The sequence below is a fragment of the Vigna umbellata genome, chromosome 9 (genome assembly GCF_029865625.1).
Source record: "Vigna umbellata cultivar VRB3 chromosome 9, Vumbellata_1.0, whole genome shotgun sequence".
Taxonomy (NCBI): domain Eukaryota; kingdom Viridiplantae; phylum Streptophyta; class Magnoliopsida; order Fabales; family Fabaceae; genus Vigna; species Vigna umbellata.
Window position 1 is genome coordinate 44,866,342 of NC_142173.1, and position 27,307 is coordinate 44,893,648.

Consider the following 27,307-nt stretch of genomic DNA (forward strand, 5'->3'; position numbering starts at 1 on the left):
CTTGACCAAATCCAAAAATTAATCGGTGGAAGAGATAGCTCTTGACGCCAGGATCGTTTAGGCACCTCCTGATCGTCAAACCGACACCCCAAATGAGAAAAGATTTAGAGAGAAGACAGAGAACTCTAGGTGAATAAGGTTATAGAGAGATAGAGGTGTTTAGATAATGAACTGAGCTTTAGAAAGTTCTATTTATATTATAAGATTATTTTAAAATAAAATGCTCGTCTCACTATTTTAATACACCTATCTACTCTAATACTTTATTTTCTAGGTCCTTACATGTACCACCCTAAAAATTAAATAACTAACTATTATAAACTCATTAAATTTTTTTACCATACACAAAATATATAAAATATAAATATTTGTAAGAGAATTAAAATACAGAAACTTTATTAACTTTCAGAATTATTTTTTCTATTTAATACATATGTAACATATTCTATTTAGAACATATGTAACTATATATGTTTGGTGTATAATTATCAATTCACTAAGTTATTAAAATAATTTAAGAAAAATTATATAAGAGGAGACATTTTGGTTAATAAATTACAATAATTTATTTTCATTTAAAATCCAACATACATCAACCACATAAATGAGACTTTGATTAACATATAAAAATAAATTCAACAAAGTGGAATATACAGTAACTTCTTCCAAAGATAAATATTAAATGTACTTATCAAATTTAGATTTATAAATAAATTTAAGAGAAATTGACACGGTAATTTTATTGCAATTCAAGTCGCACATCTACAAATGTCATTATATAAAATAATTACCTCATCGGTTTTATTTAACTTGATATCTTATACCATCAATGAAACAAGAAAATTATTATTACATTATAAGTGACAATAGTTCATATTCAAATCAAACAATAATTCAGATATCATTTATGACTACAAATTCTTATAAGTTTCATAGTTCTCATTAAGAAATTGTAATATAATATAATTCATTTAAATAAAATCATAAATCAATCATATGAAGTTCATATTCATTTTTTATTTATAAAAATATACATTATAAATAAATTAAAGAGAAAAAAAATTAGGTCGTGCAAAAATTGGACAAAAATCAGGTAAGCTGTAGTGGTATTTTCATTTAGGTAAAATACCTTTCATTTAAGCGAAAATAAGACAAAAACACAATATTATTTTCAATTTTATTTTTGTTTACACAAAAATAAGATAAAAAAGTAAGGTACGAGTCTTTAACCTAATTTGTTTGAACGAAAATCCTCCACAAAAATTTCAAAAAAATCATCTTCCATTATGCAATTGAACCAAATTTCAAGGATAATTTAAAAATATTTCAATAATAAAACTTCCAAACAATTCAAATATATAATGCAAACCTTTGATCAAACATCATCCTTTACTCATTTTAATTTAATCTTGATTATTGAAACTCAATGTATACTCATTCACATTATACTCATAAACTAGTATGAAACAAAATTATAGAAACCAACCATACTTTTCAAAATCATATTCACAATTCAACTTTTAATTGTTCAATTCAAAATATTTTAAAATTATATTAACTATGTCTCAAAGAATATTTAATCTCAAACATGATATGAGTTTAAACAAAAAAAAAAACATCATTGTATAGAAATAAAAATCTTATGATCATATATCTTACTTTCATTACCTATTCTTAAAGTTCTAAAAAAAACATAAATAGTTTCATTTATCTCTTGTTCCGGTTATTTCAATTAAAGTTCTAGCTCCCAAATATAATTAATTTTTTAGTATATGTTATATCAAACTGAAAATAATTACTTTTTTAATAGATCCTATCAAAATTAATAATATATTTTTAAAAAATAAAAAAAACTTACTGTTTAAAGTTTCATCCCATAGAAATGTTCCTTAATTACTCATATCACCTACTATGAACAACTATCGAATTCTAAAAAAGACTAAAAGCAAGAATTTTGAAAGAAATTATAAAAAAAATGAGAAAGAAAAAGTTAAGAGAAGAGAGGAAGAAAAGAAAAATAAGAGTGAGAGGGTGAATAACGTCATACAGTGAACATTCTAGAGTTTTTCTTTTTAAAAAAATTATCTTAGAATATATATATATATATATATATATATATATATATATATTTCTATACATTTTGAAGATTAAATAGATAAAAAACTAAGATATGTTATATGATTTGAAGATATTATGTAATATTTTTTCTAAATGATATTATTATTTAATTTTATTCCACAAAGTGTATATTGGTTATAAAAATTATAAAGAAAAGAGGTGCAGTAGAAACTTTATGTGGGCCCTCTCAGGACCCTCTGTCGTCTAGTTGCACAGGTCACAGGTCACTCAGGTCCCACTTTCCGTAGCTACTGAAACTTGTGTCATAGTATGCTATCTCCTCGCACATGCAGAATCTGAACTTCTTACTTTACTGCTCTAATATTTTTCCGTATTCATTATTTCTATTATTCACTATTGAATTTAATGTTAACAGAATATATCTGATATTGGTTTCATATTGTTTATATCTTTTAAAAGAATAACAAAGTATCGTGGCAGGTATATTTGTTGTTTCAGGATCTTGCTTTGTTTATTTTTCAGTGTGACAAAGAAACTCAAACTTCTGTTTTGGTACGTTGAGGTCGCTTTCTCAGTTGAATTTCCTTCATACATTATTGTTTATAGTGTGGTGCTCTCTTTAGAAACCTTCTTGGAGAAGAAATGGAGAATAGGGTACCCTTCTTCATCTTCCTGTCCTCTTTCTCATTCACGCTGCTACTTCTCTTGCACCTTTCTTCTGCTCAGATTCCAGGTACCCTCTTCTCTGCTTTTGCTTATTTCAAACTTTCTTCTCTACCCTTCTATTGGTTTCCACAAAGATTGAGTATTTTTTCTCTAGCACCGGTTTCTGCAATAAAATGAAGAGTGTGTTTTTGTTTTGATGTTCGCCATTGTGCTCTGTAGTCTCTGTTCTCTGGCACTGATTCTTGGTTCTTTTATCACTGTTTCTTCTTTATCTCAATTCTCGATAGACTATTATTGTCTGATATTTACTTGATTGATTTCCTCAGTAAAATCTGGATACTAGATTATGCTGTTATTTGGTGACAAAATATGTCATGTTTCGCAGGTTTTGTGAGTCTGGACTGTGGTGGTAAAGAAAATTTCACTGACGAAATTGGTCTTCCATGGACTCCTGATGAACTTAGGTATGGAGACATAAGCACTATATCAGTTGCAAATGAGACACGGAAGCAATACACAACAGTACGACATTTTCCTGCTGATTCTAGAAAATACTGCTACTCACTTGATGTTGTTAGTAGGACAAGGTACTTACTGAGGGCGTCGTTCTTGTATGGGAACTTGATGCAAACAAGTTTATCAAAATTTGACATTTTTGTTGGTGCTACTCATTGGTCGACTATAGTTATATCTGATGCTAACACCATAGAAATGAGAGAGCTCATATTTCTGGCTTTAAGTCCTACAGTTAGTGTATGTTTATCAAATGCAACAACTGGAAAGCCATTCATATCTACTCTTGAACTCCGGCAATTCAATGGTTCAGTTTATTATACATACACCGAGGAACACTTTTACCTCAGTGTATCCGCCAGGATAAATTTTGGTGCAGATAGTGATGCTCCAATCAGGTATTAGGTTTAATCTTTTCTGTTTCATAGGTTGCTCTAGTTAATCTTCTGAAGACTCATTTCATTCATTGTGTGTATTTCTGCCATATCAGGTATCCTGATGACCCATTTGATAGAATTTGGGAGTCAGATTCTATCAAGAGAGCAAACTATCTTGTCGATGTTGCTGCAGGAACTAGGAAAATTTCCACCAACAAATCAATTGAAGTTAGCAGTGATGAAATGCCTCCAATGAAAGTAATGCAGAGTGGTGTAGTGGGCACAAATGGATCTCTAACTTACAGGTTGAACTTGGATGGTTTTCCTGGTTTGCGTGGGCAGTCACCTATTTCGCAGAGATTGAAGATTTGGCTGAAATGAATCCAGGAAATTCAGACTAGTACTTCCTGGTCATCCGGATATTAGTAAGCCTGTAGTAAATATTGAAGAAAATGCTCCAGGAAAATATCGCCTCTATGAACCAGGATATACCAATTTATCCTTACCTTTGTTTTGTCATTTAAATTTGCCAAAAACATCTGATTCTGCCAGGGGCCCTCTTCTAAATGCCATGGAGATTAATGAGTATTTGGAGAAAATGACGGCTCTCCTGATGGTAAGTTAAATCCTCTTTGAAGCATCCTATTATATTTTCTGTGCCTGGATTTCATGGTTTCCACTTTGCAGGAGAAGTTATATCTAGTGTACTTTCACACTACTCCTCAGAAGAATGGGCACAAGAAGGCGGTGATCCTTGTCTACCTGTTCCATGGTCATGGGTCCGCTGTAGCTCAGATCAACAGCCAAAAGTAGTTTCAATGTAATACTCTACATGTTTTAAGGTTTATATAACAAACAAACGAAAAAGAAAAGAGAAAGAGAAGGAAAGAAAAACCAGCTAGCTTTTTGTAATAACAGTTGCTTTGTATTGGTGGTGATGGCAGTTGTTGTCCAATAAAAACTTGACGGGCAATATTCCTTTGGAGATAACCAAACTCATGGTCTGGTTGAACTGTAAGTTCTGTTTTGCTTTCGTATTTTGCTTCAAATCTTTCAAACTTGAGGCACAATGATTGATTCATGGTGCAGATGGCTCGATGATAACATGTTGACTGGCCCAATACCAGATTTCACAGGATGCATGGACTTAAAGATCATGTAATGGCACATAAGTTCTTCGTATATTATTTTTTTCTTTCTTTGTAGTTTTAACTGAACCAGAACATCTTCCTCTTGCAGTCATTGGAACAACCAGTTGACAGGTGCGCTCCCAACATCTTTGGTGAACCTTCCAAACTTGAGGGAATTGTAAGCTATCTTGAACTTGGTATCGTATTCGATCAAATTTGAACTTAGATATACTTTTTTGTAAATCCAAATATGACTTACAAGCTTAGCAACAGTCACTGCAGTAATAAGTACTTTTTTGTTGATGTCCTTTGTCCTATTTTGATAATACATGGTTTATTTTGACACAATTTTTGTAACACTTGAAATGGTTGTAGGTATGTCCAAAATAATATGTTATCCGGAACTGTACCATCGGATCTTCTGAAGAAAGTTTCTTTCTAAAGTGAGTACGTTGTTTACTTCAACTTAAATGCTATGCAGCATTACACTTCACCATTTTCACATAAGGACCTATACTTTTACTTTGCTCCCTAACAGCTACTCTGGAAACGATAATCTTCGTAAAGATAGCAGAAAAAAGACACCCTTGTATGTGATTATTGGTGCATCAGTTGGAGCTGCTGTTCTGCTTTGGCCACTATTATATCATGCTTGTTTAAGCATAAAGGAAAAAAACAGATATTACGAACAAAGTAGGACTCTGAATCAAAATTATATACCATTTCTTTCTGAGATTTTTGAGACGGCAGAATGTGATATTTGTTTACACTGTTTACAGACAGCCTTGTTTCCCACCCTTCTCAAAGTATGGAGCCTACTAAAAGCATTGGTCCTGCAGAAGCTGCACATTGCTACAGCTTTTCTGAAATCGAAAAATCTACAAATAATTTGAGAAAAAAATTGGTTCCGGTGGTTTTGGAGTTGTTTACTATGGAAAACTGAAAGATGGAAAAGAGATAGCAGTTAAAGTTCTAACCAGTAATTCCTACCAGGGCAAACGAGAGTTCTCCAACGAGGTAACCTGCATCATAAACCACTTCGGCAATCAAACATTGCAGACATCTCAGTTTAATTGACTTAGTTAAATTTTCATGTCTTGATCTGTAGTATATTTCTTACTAAGCTGTGTTGGCATTGAATAGATATTCATATTATAGTTATGTTTTTGTTTGATCCAGGTGATTCTTCTGTCAAGAATACATCATAGAAACTTGGTACAGCTTCTCGGCTATTGTCGAGAAGAAGGAAATAGCATGCTCATTTATGAGTTCATGCATAATGGAACTCTCAAGGAACATCTTTACGGTAAGTAAGCCCGCATGATTTTAATGAAGAATCTGAAATCAATGTACTAAACCATTCATAAATTTCTATAGCCCCATTAACACACGGACGGAGTATCGATTGGAAGAAGCGCCTAGAGATTGCAGAAGACGCTGCAAAAGGTTTATAGTACATCACTTATGTATATAGTTTAAGATGATTGAATTGTACATTGTTATTAAGCGTGTCATCTTATGCATGTTCAGGGATTGAGTATCTCCACACAGGCTGTGTTCCTGCAGTCATCCACAGAGACTTGAAAAGCAGCAACATTCTTCTTGACCGACAAATGAAAGCCAAGGTTTCAGATTTTGGTCTTTCAAAACTTGCTGTGGATGGGGCATCCCATGTTTCTAGCATAGTACGAGGAACAGTAGGATATTTGGATCCTGAGTAAGGCCTTCACTGTTTTCCATGAATTTACTGTTTATTATTTGTTGGGTGCCCACGACAAAGTTTATCATTGTAACTTTCAACAGGTACTACATTCTCAGCAGCTTACTGACAAAGAGTGATATTTATAGTTTTGGGGTAATTCTTCTTGAACTCATATCTGGTCAAGAAGCAATATCCAATGACAACTTTGGTGCTAATTGCAGAAACAAGTCCAATGGGTGAGTTTAATTTCTAAGAAAAAGCATACTTTGATGTTATAAATAACAATAATTTGATGTTAATAGATTTGAAGAACTTGCATGTCATTGAATTACATTTATTACACCGATACTTTAAACTGGATAAACTATACTTATATTTGTCTTTGATATGTATAAATAATATATGATATCAGTATCTAAACTATGTTGTTTGATAGGCAAAACTACACGTTGAGAGTGGAGACATACAAGGTATCATTGATCCCGTGCTGCAGAACAAATATGACCTGCAATCAATGTGGAAAATAGCAGAGATAGCATTGATGTGTGTTCAACCACATGGACACATGCGGCCATCAATTTCAGAAGTTCTGAAGGAGATACAAGATGCCATTGCTATTGAAAGAGGCTCCGAAGGAAATTCGGATGAGCCAAGAAATTCGGTTCATTCTTCGGTCAACATGGATTTGGTTGCTCCTCAGAGCTTCCTCTCAATTGATGATTCCATTGCACAACCTACCGCACGATAGAGTAAACACATGCACATTTTTTTACTTCCTTTTAAATATTGGCAAAGCCATCAAGATCCAATTTCTCCTAGTTCTAGCTTTCAAATTTTGCCTTTTGCTTAGTTGAATGTGCCAAATGTACACTTTTTGGAACGGAACATAGTGATTGTGTGATTTTTTTTTACGACAAAGTTTAAACTTTAGCCACTATTTATACAAATCTTTACAAATCTCATATCGTCCATTAACATAGTGTAAAATTTTAATATACAAATAGAAGAGACTTTTTTTATATGGTATGATTGATGGACAAATTTATGATCACCAAAATATGATGTCACAAACTTGTTGAACAATCGGCAAGTGTGACCGAATCGTTTCAAGTAATAAACTCGGCAAGACCAAGTATCGTTCTCCCAAAGGACTCACGGCCTAGTTTAATTATGTGATTTGTTGATTATTTAAGACTTAAGAACGAAATAAGTGAAGTTTAATATGCAAAACAGAAAATAAACATGTATGCATGAATGTGATCAATGGCTAAAACAAAATACAAACACTTCAATGGAATATATGGATGAGTATGTTGTTGGGGTTATCAATTTCATCTTATCCACTCTCATATACTTTAGGAATTCTACATTCTTTTCATCATTGTTAATGCCACTCTCTAAATTACTTTGCAAGAAGGCCTATCCCCAATTACGAGTTCATACGATTCCTAGCATTCCTAATAATTAGTTCTTTTAGCGCAGGAGCTTAACGGCAACCAATATACTATTGGGAAAAATTCCCCGGATCTAGACTTTCCCGTACGTTCCCGTATCGACAAAATCAATAATCATGCATTGAATGAGTTAAACAAAGCAAGCATTGAGCAAAGAGGAAAAACCCTAACTAATGATCAAAGAAAGCATGTATCTCAAATAAGATGTTTAAACACAAATTCCATATATGAGAGTTTCACAAGACTACATTGATTCCCCAACAACAATACAAGGTTTAGTTCACCATATTCATGGTGAAACTAGATGAATAATAATGAAAGAATGAAAGAGATAGAAAAACCCGAGAAAGAGAAGAGGAGAGCCGTCACCATCTCCCAATCTACCCCCAAGGGGTGAAAAGTGTGTTTCTACTTCCTCCCAGCCAAAGATACAAACCCTAGGACGTGCAAGTCCTTAAATAGGGCATAAAAATAACATAAAACAAGTCCAAGCCCATAAAAACAAAAGAAAATCGGTCCAAGCCCACTTAGAATGGCGCTCAACGGTATTTTACCGCTGAGCGGTACTAGCGCATGATCCATTTTGCCCCCCAGCTGCTGTTTTGCCCCTCAGCGGTGATTTCGGCACCCGAAAAGTGCCACTCAGCGGTATTTTTCCGCTCAGCGCCACTCGGTCAGACTTTTTCTGCGTTCTGGTTTTTTCAGCATTCTGGTTGACTGGTTGACTTTTCTGGTTGACTGGTTGACTTTTCTGGTTGACTGGTTGACTTTTCTGGTTTCTGGTTGACTTTTCAGCACTCCAATCATTCGGTATTTCAATTCTTCTTTCAAATCATTCAATTAGCCTACAAAATCAAGGGAATCTTGCACAAAACTATTAAATTCACTTTCAACTCTCTTATTCTCAAAACTAAAGCAAAAATATGAGTTCAAGCTAGTTTCTAAGTCTTAAAGGTTGCTTTTGGTATCAAATTTAAGCATAAAAATAACGGTTTTTCAACCGTTATCACAACCCCAAACTTAAAACTTTGCTTGTCCTCAAGCAAGCAAGATGTAACTCAATCTTCCATCAATCCATATAATGGTTCACCACATTCAAAAATCCTTCTTTCAAGACAAGTAAATACTCAATTTAGCTCATCATCAAGACTTCAATCAAGATGTGCACATGCTTTTAGTGATCACTCAAACACATACTATCCAACAAATGCTATTTTCATGAATGATCAATTAACTAAGCAAAGATGTTCTTATGTGTTCATGGAATCTATCCTCACTAGATAAAGTGTTTCACTCAAACACACAAGTGTATAGGAGATATTCACTCATTCACTCTACTATTACAATATCACATGAATCAACTTTGCCTTTCATTTAACCACAATCAAAAACACTTACCAGCAAGCATCATCACAAGGACTTTTCTATGGCTTATAACGTGGCTGGGCTAACAAGAAAATTGGTTTTTCTAGATCACAAAACCCTTGAGTTAAGAGAAACATATAAACACAATCATTCTTATTTATTCCCAACTTTCTTTTGCATTGAGCTTTGCTTTTTCTTTTCTTTTCTTTCTCTTTTTCTTTTTCTTTTCACATACTTAATTATTAGTTCTTAGCTCAATGCTTTCAATTTCCCTTTCTATTTTCCAACAACCCCAAACTTGAACATTTGTCAATACCACAAAATATTTTCTACTTAACTCAAGGTAAAGCTTTTCAACAAGGGTTTTCAAATCATGTTCAAGGCTAGAGGTTCAAAGGATATAACACATAGTGTTCTCTTTTAGTGGGCTCAATTTATGAATTTGGCTAATAGAAGGGTTATCAACAAATGGCCTTGATCATATGATGCAAACAAGCAAGTAATTCAATCATAGAAAACCTGGGCAAAGTCATTCATGCTTTCACAGTAATAGTATTCAACAATAACAACTCTGGAGCTCAAAACCTCACATATAAGCTCATTCACATTCCACATATAACATCCTGCTTAGAATCATAATCACAATCACAACATCTTGCATTTGTTCACAATGCTTGTGAACCACCTGTATAAGCATATAATGTGCACATTCTCAACATCAATCAATATCAAAGCATCATCAGGCATTACTTATCAAACAACAATCATAAACAAACCATCATAACAAACAAAATTTCCAATTGAGTACATCAAATCCTATTCTACTAAAAACATAAGTGATTGATAAAACAAATCCTACTCTAGTGCTTTGAAAAACTCAGCCCCATCAATGATGCTCTCTCCCAACCCCAAACTTAGATGGAAAACTAGTGAGAAAGTGAGTGGAAGGGAGATTTTCTAAAGAGGAATGAAAGGAAAAATGTAGAGAACCTTTGGAAAAATGTTTAGGAGTGTGTGTGCAGAGAAGAATCTAAAAATAGAGGCCAAAGTGTGACTTAGGGTATAAAAATACCCTAATGGGCTCGGGTTCCGCTAAGGGGCAACCTAAGCCCCTTTTACGATACCACCGCTCAGCGGCACTTTCGTATTGTGCTTTTCTTCTTCCTAGCTTACCCTAGGTGCCTTCTACTCATGCCCCTCACTTGCTCCCTGCAATTAATTTCTCAAATCACTCAAACATTCAATCCCTATCATGCAACTAAAGCAGAATCAAAACAAACAATACAGATAAAATCAATCAACTGGGTTGCCTCCCAGGTAGCGCTTGTTTAACGTCACGAGCCTGACCCAAAATCCTCCAGCACCCTTCAATAGATGCAAATCTTTCTTACCAACACCCATCAGTAGGTGTATATAAACATAGTATCCTTCAGTAGATACTCTTCCGCCTAACATCCATCAGTAGATGTAAACCCTGTAACAAACTTATAACAAAAACAAAAATACCCAAAAGTTCAAAATTACATCACCAAACCAAAAATTAAAATTTCTTAAATCACTGGGTTGCCTCCCAGCAAGCGCTCTTTTAACGTCACTAGCTTGACCCAATAAAGCTCATGTTCCATCTTCTTTTTCTTCTTTCTACTGAACTTCTTCAGAAATTTGATCAAACCAGGAACCTGTTGCAGTGTCTCAATCATAGGAACTTTAATCTCCAATTTCTTGAAGATTTCCATGAAGCACTTAAATTTCTTTTCCTTCCTATGATACTTCTTTGGATGAGGAAGAGGTTTTTCATATGATTCTTTCTTTTTTTCTCTCGTCCTCTTTTTCTTTTCTCTCACTTTCTTTTTTTCTTTTCTTTTTCTACTCACTTTCTCAATCTTCACACAAATTTTCTCTTCTTCTTTCTCTTCTCTCTCTTTTCTCTCTTTTCTCTCTTCTCTCTCTTCTTTTTCCAACTCAACTTTTTCAACATTTACACTCACTAGCACTTCACACTCTTCCCTAGGGTTAACCTCAGTATTAGCCCCAAAATTTTTGTCAGGCCTTTCTTCCAATTGCTTGGTAATCTGACCCATTTGAATCTCCAAGTTCTTAATAGCTGCTTCAGTGCTCTTTTGAGAAGATTCAGTTTTCTGTATGAATTGCTGAAGAGTTTCTTCCAACCTTGTTGATCTTTCATTAAGTGTAGACATTTGTTGCCATAAGGTTGGTTGTTGCTGTTGTTGTTTGTGAAATGGCCCTGATTGTCTAGCTTGCCCACTTTGTCCTTGACCAATACTTGGGTGTGGTTTCCACCCTTGATTGAAGTTCCCCTGATAGTATGGAAATTGATTGGCCATGAAATTAACATCCTCTAAAGCTTCCACTGGAAAGGCGCATTGACCATTTATATGGTCACCACCACATAATTCACACATCTGTGGTTGAACCTGTGCAACTGTCTTTAACTCTTTTGGCAGTTGTGCAAGTATCTTTGTGAGATTCTCCAATTGTTGAGTTAGTATCTTGTTCTATGCAAGCAAGGCATCATTGGTTTGTAACTGTAGAACTCCTTTTTGTTGAATAGGAGCTCCTCTTTCACTGTTTAGTTCATTATCACTTGTAGCCATATTTTCAATGATTTTGTAGCTTCCTCTGGAGTTTTCCATTTGATATTTCCTCCAGCTGAGGCGTCAAGCATCATCTTGGTTTGTGAACCAAGACCTCCAAGGAAGATTAGGACTACTTCCACTTCGTCAAATCCATGCGTGAGAGTCTTTCTTAATAGGCTTTTATATCTGTCCCATGCATGACCTAGTGATTCCTCCATGCCTTGCCTGAAAGATGAGATCTCTTGCTTTCTTTGTTGACCTTGGAAGAATTGAGTGCCCATATAGTTAAATTCTTGTCTGAATTGCATCCTGCAAGCATTAGGCACAAAACTCTAGAAAATATTTGTTAGCATAAAAAGATAGAGAAGATACAAAGAGTAAATGATAAGAAGATAAAAGATAGCAAGATAGAAGATAAAAACATAAAATAGAAAAATGAAAATAGAAAACAGAAAAACAAAATAAAAACAGAAAACGAAAAAATAAAAACAGAAAACGAAAAAATAAAAACAAAAAACAAAACAAAAAAAAATAAAAATAAAAACAAAAAAATAGAAAAAAAAAAAACAGAAAAATAAAAAAAATAATAACCGAAAAATAAAAACAGAAAATAAAATAAAATAAAATAATAAAATAAAATAAAATAAAATAAAATAAAATCAAATAAAATCAAAATAAAATCAAATAAAATCAAATAAAATCAAATAAAAATAAAATAAAATAAAAGCAGAAAAAAATAAAAACAGAAATTCAAAATTAAAGTCAAAGGTAATCAATAATCACACAAATTAACCAGTTAAACCACGAGTCCCCGGCAACGGCGCCAAAAACTTGATGGACAAATTTATGATCACCAAAATATGATGTCACAAACTTGTTGAACAATCGGCAAGTGTGACCGAATCGTTTCAAGTAATAAACTCGGTAAGACCAAGTATCGTTCTCCCAAAGGACTCACGGCCTAGTTTAGTTATGTGATTTGTTGATTATTTAAGACTTAAGAACGAAATAAGTGAAGTTTAATATGCAAAACTGAAAATAAACATGTATGCATGAATGTGATCAATGGCTAAAACAAAATACAAACACTTCAATGGAATATATGGATGAGTATGTTGTTGGGGTTATCAATTTCATCTTATCCACTCTCATATACTTTAGGAATTCTACATTCTTTTCACAATTGTTAATGCCACTCTCTAAATTACCTTGCAAGAAGGCCTATCCCCAATTACGAGTTCATACGATTCCTAGCATTCCTAATAATTAGTTCTTTTAGCGAAGGAGCTTAACGGCAACCAATATACTATTGGGAAAAATTCCCCGGATCTAGACTTCCCCGTACGTTCCCGTATCGACAAAATCAATAATCATGCATTGAATGAGTTAAACAAAGCAAGCATTGAGCAAAGAGGAAAAACCCTAACTAATGATCAAAGAAAGCATGTATCTCAAATAAGATGTTTAAACACAAATTCCATATATGAGAGTTTCACAAGACTACATTGATTCCCCAACAACAATACAAGGTTTAGTTCACCATATTCATGGTGAAACTAGATGAATAATAATGAAAGAATGAAAGAGATAGAAAAACCCGAGAAAGAGAAGAGGAGAGCCGTCACCATCTCCCAATCTACCCCCAAGGGGTGAAAAGTGTGTTTCTACTTCCTCCCAGCCAAAGATACAAACCCTAGGACGTGCAAGTCCTTAAATAGGGCATAAAAATAACATAAAACAAGTCCAAGCCCATAAAAACAAAAGAAAATCGGTCCAAGCCCACTTAGAATGGCGCTCAGCGGTATTTTACCGCTGAGCGGTACTAGCGCATGATCCATTTTGCCCCCCAGCTGCTGTTTTGCCCCTCAGCGGTGATTTCGGCACCCGAAAAGTGCCACTCAGCGGTTTTTTCCGCTCAGCGCCACTCGGTCAGACTTTTTCTGCGTTCTGGTTGGTTTTTCAGCATTCTGGTTGACTGGTTGACTGGTTGACTTTTCTGGTTTCTGGTTGACTTTTCAGCACTCCAATCATTCGGTATTTCAATTCTTCTTTCAAATCATTCAATTAGCCTACAAAATCAAGGGAATCTTGCACAAAACTATTAAATTCACTTTCAACTCTCTTATTCTCAAAACTAAAGCAAAAATATGAGTTCAAGCTAGTTTCTAAGTCTTAAAGGTTGCTTTTGGTATCAAATTTAAGCATAAAATTAACGGTTTTTCAACCGTTATCAATGATCCATTACAAGATAACGTATCTACGATGATTTAACTTGTAAAAATAAACAACTGATACAAGATAGATGTTTATATGAATTTATCTATAACGTCCAAATGGTCAAAACTCACGATTTAACTCGACCATCACGAGTTTGAGTTGAGTTGGATTAAAAAAATATTAGCATATTTCAGTATGGGCCAAAAATGGATTCGGCCTACTAAAAATCTGGCTTACCTAAGTTGAATTTGTGGTGAGTTAGGTTGGCTTATCAATTCAAACATAAAAAAACAATAATCAACTCACTTTTGGAGGAGAGAGAGACCCACGCCGATGACACTTCATTTACTTTTTACCTCTGTCTCTCATTAGTCACGAGTTTTAGCCCATTTTAAGCTTTAAGATGAATATGTTTGATTGACTTTTAAAATTATTTAGATTTTATTTAGAATTATGATATAGTTTTTGGGATGAATGATTTATTAATTGTCTAAAATGAGAAAAAACAAATTTTTTAAATAGGTCTGGACTTTTTTGATTTTGGTTACATATTAAAAATAATGTTACATTGAAGAAAAAAAAGTTGTAATTTTTTTTAATTAAGTGAACTAACTCATTTAAACCACCAACCCGTGATGACTCGGATTGGGCTCAAATTTTTTAAACTCACTAATAAGTGAGACAAGTTGGGTTTGCTCACTAAGTGGTTAACCCATGGTGGACCAAATCGGATAACCTATAACCTATTTTGATAGCTCCAAATTTATCACATCGTCACCTCTCTTAAAGTTAAATTCTAAGCTAACATAATACAATAAAATCATTACAATTATGAGGCCCAAGATTACTAGTGGAATGCATTACAAATAATAAAAAAGGATGAAGAGGTAGGCAATATAAGATCTTTTCTTGTAAATTAAGGAGCACAACCAGAAACACTTAAAGAATTAATATATATCTTTCTCTCTTGAATCTTTTTGTGTCCCTCTGAATGTGTTTGACCCAGGCCTTGAAGGGTAGTTGTCCTCATATGGAGCCTAGTCAAGTATAACTACCTTTGTTATTTAGAGTCATGCTCACTTGGTCAACAAGTCAAGACCCATGTTCCTAGTGTTCTTGTTGGACTCCTCGGTTATGGCCTTGATTTTCGCGATGCTAATTTAGCTACACGATATTCAACAATTGTTTATTAGCTTAATATCGATGCATATGTAAGGGATTAACCCAACCTGTTACGGTTAAACAACTAAATGAACCTTCTTTTGGTCCCCCTTAATTGACAAACTTGGGTATCAAACAATCCACAGTCCCCCAAGCTCGAGTGAAGGGTTCAAAGAGCCTAAATATACTTGAATTGTGAATTCAATCGTTGTTTATCTAAACTAACTATCTGTTTTGGGTTAACTCAAGCCTTACGTATAAAAAAATTTCAAATTTGAGAAGGAAAATGTTTCTTATAGCTCCAAATCACTAGACATTTGCGCTTTTTCATAAAAAGCAAAAAAGAAAAAAGAAAAGTTATGATGTGTAAAATTAAGGAGAACCAAAATGTCACTTCATTTGAATTTTCTCAAAGATTTCTCCTTCCCTCATCTTGTAACCTTCCCTTTACTACAAACATTCAACCATTGCATTGCTCCAAAACAATCGCAAACTACACTACTACAATTTTAGCCTCCTTCCTTCTTTATTTGAAGTATGCATGTTACTTCCTCCATTTTGTGTTTCTAACTGCTCTTAATTCTAGAGCTTAGGTTAGATATATGTTAATTGGCTCAATTGTGGGGAAGTATTGTAATAGGGTTTCATTGTAAAGTTTTTATTTTCCTTTGTTTTGTGGACTTGAATTTTTGGGCTTGTTGGTGAACATAAAAACTAAGTTGAGTGATGGTTTCTAGGGCTTTTTTTTATGACTTCTCCTCAAAGCATTCTATGCACATGGCTTGAAGAGAAGCTAGGTTAGTGCAGAAGCAATGAAGATATGGAGGTGATGATCATTTGACAATGGTAAAATGGTGGTGTAGAAGTGATCTCAAAACATTATCAATATCAAGTAGAGATATTTCAACAAGCTCACATTCAACCATTCCATATACCAATTCATCAATTCTAAATCAAATCAAGCATGCAAAACAATTGATTTAAACATTATCAATTTCAAAGCAATGAACAAAGAGCACAAATCCTTAGAGAGAAGTGATAGAACTTTAAAAAAGTGGTTTCTCCAACGATGGCGTGTTTTAAAATGAAGTACTTGGAAAACACTAGAAGGGCAGTTGAATAATGTTAATTGAAAACTTTTCGCAAACAATGAAATAACACTTTAGTCGAGAATTGAAAGATTTTACGCAAATAGTTAGTTGCTTGACTTTGGGAAATAATAAAATCTTTTCAAGTGCTTTTCAGTTGTTAAAATATTTATACTGCGGCATTTTAATAAAAATTCCTTTTTAATAATCAATTGTTTAACGGAGGAAATGTTTATATCAAAAGTAAGTGCAACTGCAGGTTTGTAAAAAAAGTGTTAAAGAGAATAAAGCAATAAGCACACTATCAATTTTATACTTGTTCGCTCCACTAAGCTACATCTAGTCTCCTCTAAAACTTTAGAGGGTTTCACTATAATCTTCAACAAGATTACAATTGATTATTCTCACCACTCGTAGTATCCCTAGTCAACGAATAACCCATGTTACCCTAACTAGTTGAGTTTCACTCACTCTTGGTTGTGTAGTATTCTTCACCACTCCTGGTATCCTCCTGATACACCGCCTAGTTGAGTTTCACCCAGTCCTAGTTTTCACCAGACAATCCTGGTATCAACTTGATATGCTACCTAATAATCCTTAACTCACTTGAGTTAATCAACAAGTGTTTGAATTCTCTTCAGAATATGCAATTAATCAGATTGCTTACAAGTCCTTAGACGATTATTCTCACAAAGAGGATAAATGTTCAATACAATACAATCTATAAACTCATTGAGTGTTTTTCTCTTTTCTCTCTTCTTACAATGGTAAGCTTATATTACAATGAAGCTTGAGAGTGTTTCTAGACTTGAGTTTTTTCTCTTCTTAGATATTTTCTTTTGAATTCTTGAGCACTTATGTGTTTTTCTCTCAACAATATTTCCTTTTTCTCTTTGTATGCTTTTCTTTTGGTAAGCTATTCTCTTTATTCTTTCTTCGAATCTTCTTTTATTTAGAGGCTTCTCAAAAGATATTCATTAGACAGAGCTTTGGCATTGATTCTTGTGTCTTAGTCTTGTCGTATGAAACAATTGTGAGTTAAAGTCAACTTGTTAAAACAAACTTTCTTTTTTAGTACGTTGATAAAAGTAGGTTGTATTATCTTTCTAGCACGACTTCTGATGGAGAGAACATTCCGTGAATGTCTTCTTTGTTCCTAACGTCCACTTCTATTTGTATCGGATGAAGTAGGTGGATATGTGTAATAGGCAAACTACACAAAGTAGAGTAGATATGCATGCAACAAATATGTCTTTTCTTTTATCACTTTTGTTGTTTTTAAACGTTGAACATCTAATGACATTTAATGTTTGTTCTAAACAACAAAGTGCTTTCTATATTTTCTACCGTTTAGGTAGGATTTTATCATTTAAGCTTTTTACTAAGATACCAAACATTGATTGAAGACTTCATCGTTGGATGAAGTAGATCGTTTAACTCATGGTATCATTTATTCTTATAAACGCTTTTAGGTTTTTCTCATTTCAGAAAGTGCGTTTAAAAAGTTTTCTTCTATCATAAGTTTCTAGAATATTAATTGAGACTTTTAAAGGCTTTTCCAAAAACATTGTCTAGACATTTTTATCTTCTTAACTAAATTGAGAGTTTGACTGATTACCTTCTAGTACAATATAACTTTTGTATGTAGAAAGACTCTCATTGACGTTTAAGCTTGGAAATCGTTTAGTGTTACGTCCAATTTATGCCTAGTTGATTTTCTAAGGCTTTCCTAAGTTACTTGGTTTCAAGAGTGCTTTATCTATCACTTATATTTTAGATATTCTTATATCCTATGACATCATTTTTATATACTCATTTCGTTTAATGTTGTTTTGTTAAACTTCAAAACATATGAGACCATTTAGACATTTTAGTCTTATAGACGATTTTGTCTTAACATAAAATAATGAAACTCATTCATAATAAAGCTATTTATATTAAAACCATTTAATATTAAAATAATTGAGTTTCATTATTTTTAAACCATCACCTCTTCTAAAATGTTATTTTTTGGAGTTTTACAATAACTCAATTGGTTTTAAATAAAACATTTATCAATCATTAACATAACATAAAGACCAATCAATTTATTATAAATTCAATATTTGTTATTCTTTTCCGAAAGAAATTAATTATTTTTGTATTTATATATTTGCTAGTGAAAAAAATTATACTTTAATTTTATGATATCCAAATTACAAACCACAAAAACTAGAAATACAATATTCAAACCAGAAAAAATGAAACTACATAGCAAAACAAACTAAACCAAACAACATAAATTACCAAATCGAGAATTTGAAAACCTACGTAATCGTTCATAAATAGAAATAGAAATACATTACATTGACATCTTAGTTCTTAATCTTCAAATAATTTAATAGAAACAAAAATCTTACGAATCCACACCTTATTCCACTTTTGATGTTGTGTATTACATCCATCATCAACATTGTTCCCGCTAAGAGAAAGGAGATGAACAAAGAGGCGAGAAATGAGAAAATAAATCAAAACTAAGCTCCACTCATACTTTCCAAAAAAGGAATTGAAAGGTATGATGGAGAATTGAAAAGTTAAAGTCTGAATAATATAAAAACCTAAAAATTGGATAGGTGTCACAATATGAAATAGGAATAAAATGATATTATCTTACCTCGTTCTTAATCTCCAAATAATTTAATAGAAACAAAAATCTTACAAATCCACACCTTATTCCATCATCAATGTCATTCTTAATCTCCCAAAACAAAAATTTTACGAATCCACACCTTTACTTTTGCTGTTATGTATTTATTGCATCCATTATCAACGTTGTTCTTGTCAAGAGTTAGAAAATGAACAAAAAAACAATAAATGAGAAAATACATCAAAACTGAGCTCAAAATTGAATAGGTTTCACAATATAAAATAGGAATAAAATGATATTATACCAACTTATACAGACTAATAAATGGTTAAGATACGATGATAAATTAACTAACATTAGATCCGTTTTACGATAAAAAAAATATCTATTAAAGGAGAAGTAAAATTAGAAATGATAAAAAAACCTAATTTGAGGAAATTAGATATGGATGATTGTATAGTATTGTTTTCTTAGTTTTATAATAAATAATAAATAGTAGCTGTGATAAAAAAAAAATATTGGTCTCGAGAAAAGGGAATAATGTAATGATAATATTATAAGAATTATTAGTGATATTTTTTGGGGAAGTATAAAAGCAATGGGAGAAGCGGAAGGAAGGGGAAAGAAAAACGAACGGTGGCGATAGAAAGGCAGAGTCTGATCTCCATCGTCTCCTCACTCCTCTGTTCTCCAGCGTCCATTTCCCGCGCCAATCACAAATCACATCACATCACTCAGGTACCAACACCTCACCACCACTTCCCCTTCTTTTTCTTTTCCATTACTTTTTTATTTTCCTCCCTCTCTCTCTCTATCCCACTCTAGGGTTTTCCTTCCCCCAATTTTACCATGTTTTTCCACCGTCTCCCATTAGGGTTCCGGAGACCATGGCCGATGCTCCCTCGAGTCCAGGCGGTGGCGGTAGCCACGAGAGCGGCGAGCACAGTCCCCGCTCCAATTTCCGCGAGCAGGACCGCTTCCTACCCATCGCCAACATCAGCCGCATCATGAAGAAAGCGCTTCCCGCCAACGGCAAAATCGCCAAGGACGCCAAGGAAACCGTGCAGGAATGCGTTTCCGAGTTTATCAGCTTCATCACCAGCGAGTACGCTGCTTCTCGTTTCTCACTCGCGCTTTCATTTTTTATTATTTGGATTCACTTAAGTGCTGAATCAATGACTGAATCGAGCAAATGTTTCTCAGAGCTAGCGATAAGTGCCAGAGAGAGAAGAGAAAGACCATTAACGGCGACGATTTACTTTGGGCTATGGCCACTTTAGGTTTCGAGGAATATGTTGATCCGCTCAAGATTTACCTTGCCTCTTACAGAGAGGTAATTTTAGTTTACATTTATTTACTTGTGTTTACTTTTTTGTTTTCGGTTAGTCAATTAGTCTTCACCGACAAACCTGTAATATGTGTACATCATTTGTAGATTGATACTTAATTGGTTATTGTACATCATGCTGTTCTAGATTCTTGGGTTTAACACTGCTTTTCACTGATGTTTTTGTCCCTTTTTTGTTTCTCGTGGCCGATTGTGAATGCGCAGATTGAGGTAATTTCAATCTTTGATAAATAGTTATTGCGCTTTGTCATTTTCTTTTCCATTTTGTATGTGTGTATATACATTATGTTCTTTTTATTTATAAGCTTGCTTTTGAACCAGGGTGATTCAAAGGGTTCGGCCAAGGGTGGAGAGTCATCTTCTAAGCGAGATGTTTATCCTAATCCTAATGTCCAGGTGGAGAATGTAAATACATGCACTACTACTGGTTGTGTTACTGGAAATATTCTTTGAATACATAATGACATTGGCATCTGATGTTGGATTGTTTTGTTGTGGAATTGACAGCTTGCTCATCAAGGTTCTTTCTCACAAGGTGTTAACTACACGAATTCTCAGGTGATTGATTACTCTCTCTTATGCAATGTATCCCCTTTTTTCCTGAGCTTGGGGCGTAGCATTGATAAATGAAGATGGCGATATTTCTGTTTAATCTGACATGAGTGCAATGTTAGTATGAGATGTTGATCCTTCATTCACAAGAAATACTATTTATATTCCCTTTTCCTCCTTATAGCTTCTTTATTTGGAGCTCAATTTAATTAGTTTCTCATTATGCTAGCTCTAGTACCATTTCGGATTTACCTTTTGGAAATTTGAAGGCGTGTAGCAAAAGAGGGGTCCCTCTTAATGGCTGATAACTTGATTATGAATTATTTACATGAGTTCTGTTCAATTATCTGTTTCTCTCCTTTCTTGACTCTCTAATCCTTTTGATTTATAGGTTGTTCAATTCAATTTGTGGCCTATCTTAGAATACTTCTATTTTTTCTTACTATAAACATGAAAATGTAAAATTTTGGGCATTGGAAACTACTAAACTAGTCTTGTTAGAATTTTCCCACCTTTAAGAAATTGTACCCCTGCTAATTATTGAATACATTAAAGCTGTTAAGGCCCCTGTAGTATTTGAAGTTTTTCTTTGCAATTTTTGCATTGGGAATGAATTAGGTCTTTTGGGGTCTTGTATTGGTGATGGGGTGGTAGGTTTCTTTAGTGATTTCCGACCCCAAGGTAGGGTGGTAGTTTCACTATGCTGTCTTTGATAAAGCATGTACATATTTTCAAAGGTAGTGCTGTAACATTATGCAATTTACCTTGGTTATTACTTATAAATGAGATTGTATGTGTCCTGCTAGTTCATGGTAAAAGTATGCACTATTTTAAAAAATTTCTGGATGTGAATCGAGGTTGTAGATGGAATATCTTTAACTAAGCTACAAGGTTACCTTATCCCCCAAGAAGTTAGATATATCGGACTTGGCTACCTTGTAGAAACGATTTAAACTGAATTTCAAAGCAGGGATTTTCAGTTCTTGAAATAAAAGATATGAAGGCTATTAATAAAGCGTGAATCGTGACATTATATGGATATTTTTTCTCTAGTTTGTGTAATGTTAACTCGAGCAGCATGTTTATGATATTGAATTTCTGTTCTAATTTTCAGCCCCAGGGTCCACCACATATGATTGTTCCCATGCAAGGCCAAGAGTAGACATTGGTCTTCCTGAAACATGTGTGATCTGAATGTCGGTGAAGCTTTATATGTACCCCTTGGCATACTGAATGCATTTTGTCTTATCTCGATACTGACATAAGGGGATGCTGGTTCCTGAGACCAGATAATATTTATTAAGGCTTGCATTTATCTTTGGAAAAGAATCATTATTCATAAGTTATATTGTAAATGCTGGATCAATGCTTGTTTTATTCCATCAACAAGCGCCCTTGCAAAGACTGAAGTTGTAACTGATTGGAAGCATAAATTGGTATTATTCTTTCCCTTTCCATTTTATCCATCGGATGATGTTTCTATGTTTAAAACCCTTTCGTAGTAGATTTAATCGGATCATACACTAGGCGAGCTTTAGCTTCTCCTATCTATTTTACATGAAATGTATATTTCCACTGACCAAGGAATTCTGTGAGTTGACGTAAATGATTGCGTTAAATCCAAACTCTGAATCCTTCTTGAACTTGAATAAACTAGTTTTTATTTTTGGTGGAAATGAAATTGTCAGATTTTATTTATCTTTTCGACGGAAATAATTAATGTTCACTGGGGTTTGCTGACTACGCTGACTACTGCAATTATTTTTCTGCTGGACGAAATTGGCTGCCATCAAATTAAGTCATGCAATGTAGAATACTCAAGTTTAAAATAAAGGCTTAATACCTCTTTTGGTCCCTCTTTATAAGGGCAATTTTCAAGTCCGTTCTACCTTTTTTAAAAAGTTTAATATGGTCTCACATTGGAAAAAAAAGTGTACAATTAAATCTTTTTTAGTCACGGTGTTAAATATTTAACGATCCAGCTGACAGTGCGAAGTGATCTGTGCAACATGGCTATTTAGGTTCATAACGTGGCAGTGATAGTGTTTTTCATTAAAGTTCACATGGCAGTGGCAGTGATTTTCATTAAGAGGGGTTAGGGTTTGGTTTCCTCCCAATTGGTCTTTTAGGATTGGAAAGTGTTTGGGGAGACATAGGAATGGGTTCCCAAGGGTGTTCTTCGTTTTCGAAAAGCTGGGCTAAAGGATCTTCTTGTTCGTCCCATGGTGGTGCTTGTAGGGGAGGTGGGTTAATCCCGTGGTGATACTGCAGTAATCAAAGTGGCCAGAACTACGAAGAATGCTGGGAGAAATTTTTGGGGTTGTTCTCGTTACAAGGTTTGAAGTATACCCTTCTCAGTTAATGTTTTCTTGACTTGACTTGATGCATTTGTTCATAGATTCCCTAACATGGTGAATAACAGGATGGATCTTCAATTGAGAGTTGCTGTAACTTTTTCAAGTGGTGTTGTGAAGACAATGTCGATAAAAAAGATTGCACAATTCTGAAGAGAATAAATGAGCTCGAAAATTCAGTGAAGGATTTGCAGAAAATGCGGAAAAGGATGAAGTTGTTAGTTGTAGCTTTGTGTGTGTATTATGGTTGACCTTGTCATTTTCAAGTTGTGTTTAGGTTGATTTAGATAGATCGTGAATTTGGGTGTTTGTTATAAGTTGGCTTAATACCTGTTATGTATTTGGATGCTTGAAAAAAGTACGTTGACAATGCGAATGTGTTTTGGTTGGTGTAACATCAGTTATGCAATGCAATGTACAAAATGTTGGAATCAGTCCCCCATTTGGTTTAAAAATCTTGAAATAGGTAAACCCAATAATGCATATGATGATGACTAATGGCACATATTACAAATCTAAGTACAAGCTTTGACCAAAACATGATGAAACCACTTTGATTCATTAAATAAAGGCAGTACATAATCCCTCCATTTCATGTAAAGACGCATAATACCTCCAATACATCATACCTCCAATACATATCAGTTGACCAACATAAAAGACAATACATATCTGTCACCAAAGTAAAAGTCAATACATATAACCTCCAATTCATCTAAAAAGACAATACATATTTGTAACCAAAGTAAAAGACAATACATATAACCTCCAATTCATCTAAAAAGACAATACATGTATGTCACCAAAATAAAGACAGTACAATACATAATAAAGCAATTCATCTATCTATATATCTTTTCTTCTGACATTGAATTTTGTTGGATGAGATGATTGGGGACTTGGTGACTGTGATGGTAAAGGGGTTGGGGAACTTGGAGGTGGCTGTGATGGTTGTGTTGTTTCTGCTGACTGGGTTGTTTGTGCTGGCTGGGTTGCAATTACTGGCTGGGGCCATAAAGGGCAGTTATTCTTGTTGTGCTTTCTCTGACGGCAAATGCTACACTTTTTCCTATGTCCTTCAACACGCATTTGAGTGTCGTCCTTAGTTAACTCCCATGCCTCCAACTTCCTTTTTTTCTTTGGCCTCCCAGGCAACTTCCTTATCACTGGTGGTAGTACATCATTGAAATTTGTGGTTTGCCATAGTTGGGGACCATTGAGTGGAAAAATTATGGAGACATACACCTCTTCATATGTGGATCTTCTGAAGCAAGTGGGTATAAAATTGTCTGGATCAACATTGGAGTAGTTCATTGCTGCAATTGCATGACAGCATGGGATGCCACTGATCATCCACTTTCTGCAGCTACACTCTTTAGTGTCCAGGTCCACTGTGAACTTGTTCCCAACGGATGAAGTGTGCCTAACCTCAAAAAACTTTCGTGTAGTCTAGTTGAAAGAAATGAAGCACATGAACAATGTTCGTAAATAACAAAATGTATATAAAAAGAAATGATAACATTACCTTGGCAGCCAAAATCTTGACAAATTACATTCGTTCTGAAGTCTCTTCTTTATCTTTGGCATATTGTGAAGTCCATAGATGCCACCTTGCTTCTGTTGTTGACCCACCTTTTCATGAGATACACTCTGATATCCTCCATCATTGTGATAATTGGTTTTCCTCTTGCATGAATGAGAACACTGTTGAAAGCTTCAGTGATGTTGTTATCAAGGGTATCACACATTGGTTGACCTATGAAGCGAGACCTTGACCAAAACCTGTTGCACAAAAGAATTCTCAAATGGGTTACAATGCATTTGTGACACTAAAGTGTATATAATGGCTAATGGGTTACCTTGGGGAAATGCCTATGAGGTATTTATACGCTTCAACATTGACTTCTTTAATTTTCAGCATTTCTCTCTCCCAAGCCTGGGGATATGTGCTGGTTGCAGCACTCCACATCAGATTTTTTAATACCTGCCCACCAAACCTTTTCCTAAAGTTTGCATAAAGGTGCCTTAAACAGTATCTTTGTTCTGCCCGAGGCAGAAGCTCCTGGATAGCTAAGACTAACCCCTGCACAATTAAATTTAGTAATAAAACCATATCCTATACAAAAGCATTAACTAAAAATGAATATAAGTAGTACATTATACCTTCTGCTGGTCTGACATCCATGTGCACCCTCCACATACTTCAGTGCCCCCGAGGTCTTCAATTAACAATTGCAAAAACCATGTCCAGCTGTCTTTGTTCTCCACTTCTATTACTGCATAGGCAAGGGGTAGCATTTGTTCGTTTGGGTCCCTACAAACAGCAGTCAGCAGCTCCCCTTTGTAAACACCTTTCAAAAAACATCCGTCTAAACATATAATGGGCCTACAACTTATGAAACTATCTTTACAAGCTTTATGACAAACATACATTCTTTGAAAGATTGGGTCACCATTATGAGAGTCAACTTTAATCTGCACTGTTGACCCTGGATTACACCTCAACAGCTCATGTCCATAGTCGTACACCCTTTTATACTATTCTTTGAAATCTCCTTCAACCTGTCTTGTGACAATTAACTTTGCCCTTCTTGCCTTCGATATTGAAACATTTGTATTCCATTTTCTTAATGCTTTAGTACGAATATCATTCACCTTTAAACTAGGATTCTCAACTAAAGATCTATCTATTTCCTGACTTAACCACTTAACATTCATCAGTTTAATATTAAGTTGCCTACTACAACTATGAGTATCAATTATCTTCCTCAATTGCCAAATTTTTCATGACGACAAATAACCACAATAAGCTAGCCATGGGCACTTACCTTGGCCACCCATGCATGTCACCCTCACCCTACGGTTATCATTTTTGATAAATTTTAGATCCCTCCCAGCATGAACAACATACCTTCTAATAGCATCCTTAAACTCTTCCTTGTCAGTAAAAATAGTGCCCACTTCCCACTTGTAATCTGCCATGGACTTCTGCTTTGCATATTTTGAGAAAGGACCTACATATATTGTATCATCATTGTCATCCTCCTCACTTGCACTATTTTCAGGAGTTAAAAGCTTATCAGACTCCCAATCATCATCTGACAAACCCCTACATTGTTGGGTTTCTTTTTCAATGTCTTCATCCACGTATTCATCACCACTCAGATCATCCATTCCTACTTCATCATCACTGTCCACTTCCACTTCCACTTCCACTTCCACTTCTTCTTCACTATCAACCTCCCCTCCATCCTGAATGTCCACGTCAACTAGTTGTTCACTTTCGACCTCAATTTCATCCTCATTATCCACTTCCAATGCTTCTTCACTTACATCCTCAACTTCATCCTCATTCTCAACCTCCACTGCAACCTCAACATCTTCTGCATCCTCATGCTCAACATCCTCATTATCCACTAAATCCTCCTTCTCAACCTCCAATGCATCGTCATGCTCAACATCCAGGCAATCCTCATTGTCAACATCCAGTAAATCCTCCTTCTGAACCTCCAATGCATCGTCATTCTCAACATCTCGTGCATCCTCATTGTCAACATCCACTGCATAGTCATTCTCAACCTCCACTGCACCCTCCACTACGTCTGTAATTCCTTCTTCACCACCCTCAACATGTGCTTAGTTGCTTCGTCCACCCCATGCACAACATACAAGTTCACTTTCCCCAAATACTTAGCCACATTCATCATGTTCATAGCTCCTTTATCATCATCAACCTTATGTAGAACATGTTGGACATTGTAATATAATTCTTCTACTTGCATGTAACCCATATGTTTAAGTGAACCTAATACTCCAAAATAACACCATTTATCGGGGTCTACGTCCCAATTAACTATCTCCCCGCCTATATAATTAAAGGGGACTTCTTTGATCAAGGTCCCACCATGGTGGACCACTACCCGAAACATGTCATCACACATCCCTACCCGAACCCTGAAAATGCAAACGGGGGACCACTAATTTCAGTTAAAGTAAGACCTATGGGACCATTATCATGCATCAAAACAAGACAACTTTTCACACAAAACAATTTCACCCATAGTTAAACCCCCTAAAA

General features: G+C 34.6%; 1 protein-coding gene and 1 pseudogene across 2 annotated transcripts; both read left to right on the top strand.

The window, feature by feature from the left end:
- Positions 1-2,673: 2,673 nt before the first annotated feature.
- LOC148193662 (putative LRR receptor-like serine/threonine-protein kinase At1g67720) lies at positions 2,674-7,427 on the top strand (annotated as a pseudogene).
- Positions 7,428-19,562: 12,135 nt separating this feature from the next.
- Positions 19,563-22,330, top strand: LOC124838209 (nuclear transcription factor Y subunit B-1-like). 2 transcript variants are annotated; one of them, XM_088098787.1, is made up of 6 exons: positions 19,563-19,713; positions 19,850-20,080; positions 20,179-20,308; positions 20,645-20,728; positions 20,831-20,881; positions 21,990-22,330. In XM_088098787.1, exons 2-6 carry the CDS (start codon positions 19,863-19,865, stop codon positions 22,035-22,037), a joined length of 531 nt encoding a protein of 176 aa, XP_087954913.1. In that variant the 5' UTR covers positions 19,563-19,713; positions 19,850-19,862; the 3' UTR covers positions 22,038-22,330. The 2 variants fall into 2 exon arrangements, with proteins under 2 accessions (XP_087954913.1, XP_087954914.1); XM_088098788.1 differs by having other exon boundaries at positions 20,645-20,719.
- The last annotated feature ends 4,977 nt before the right edge of the window (positions 22,331-27,307 follow it).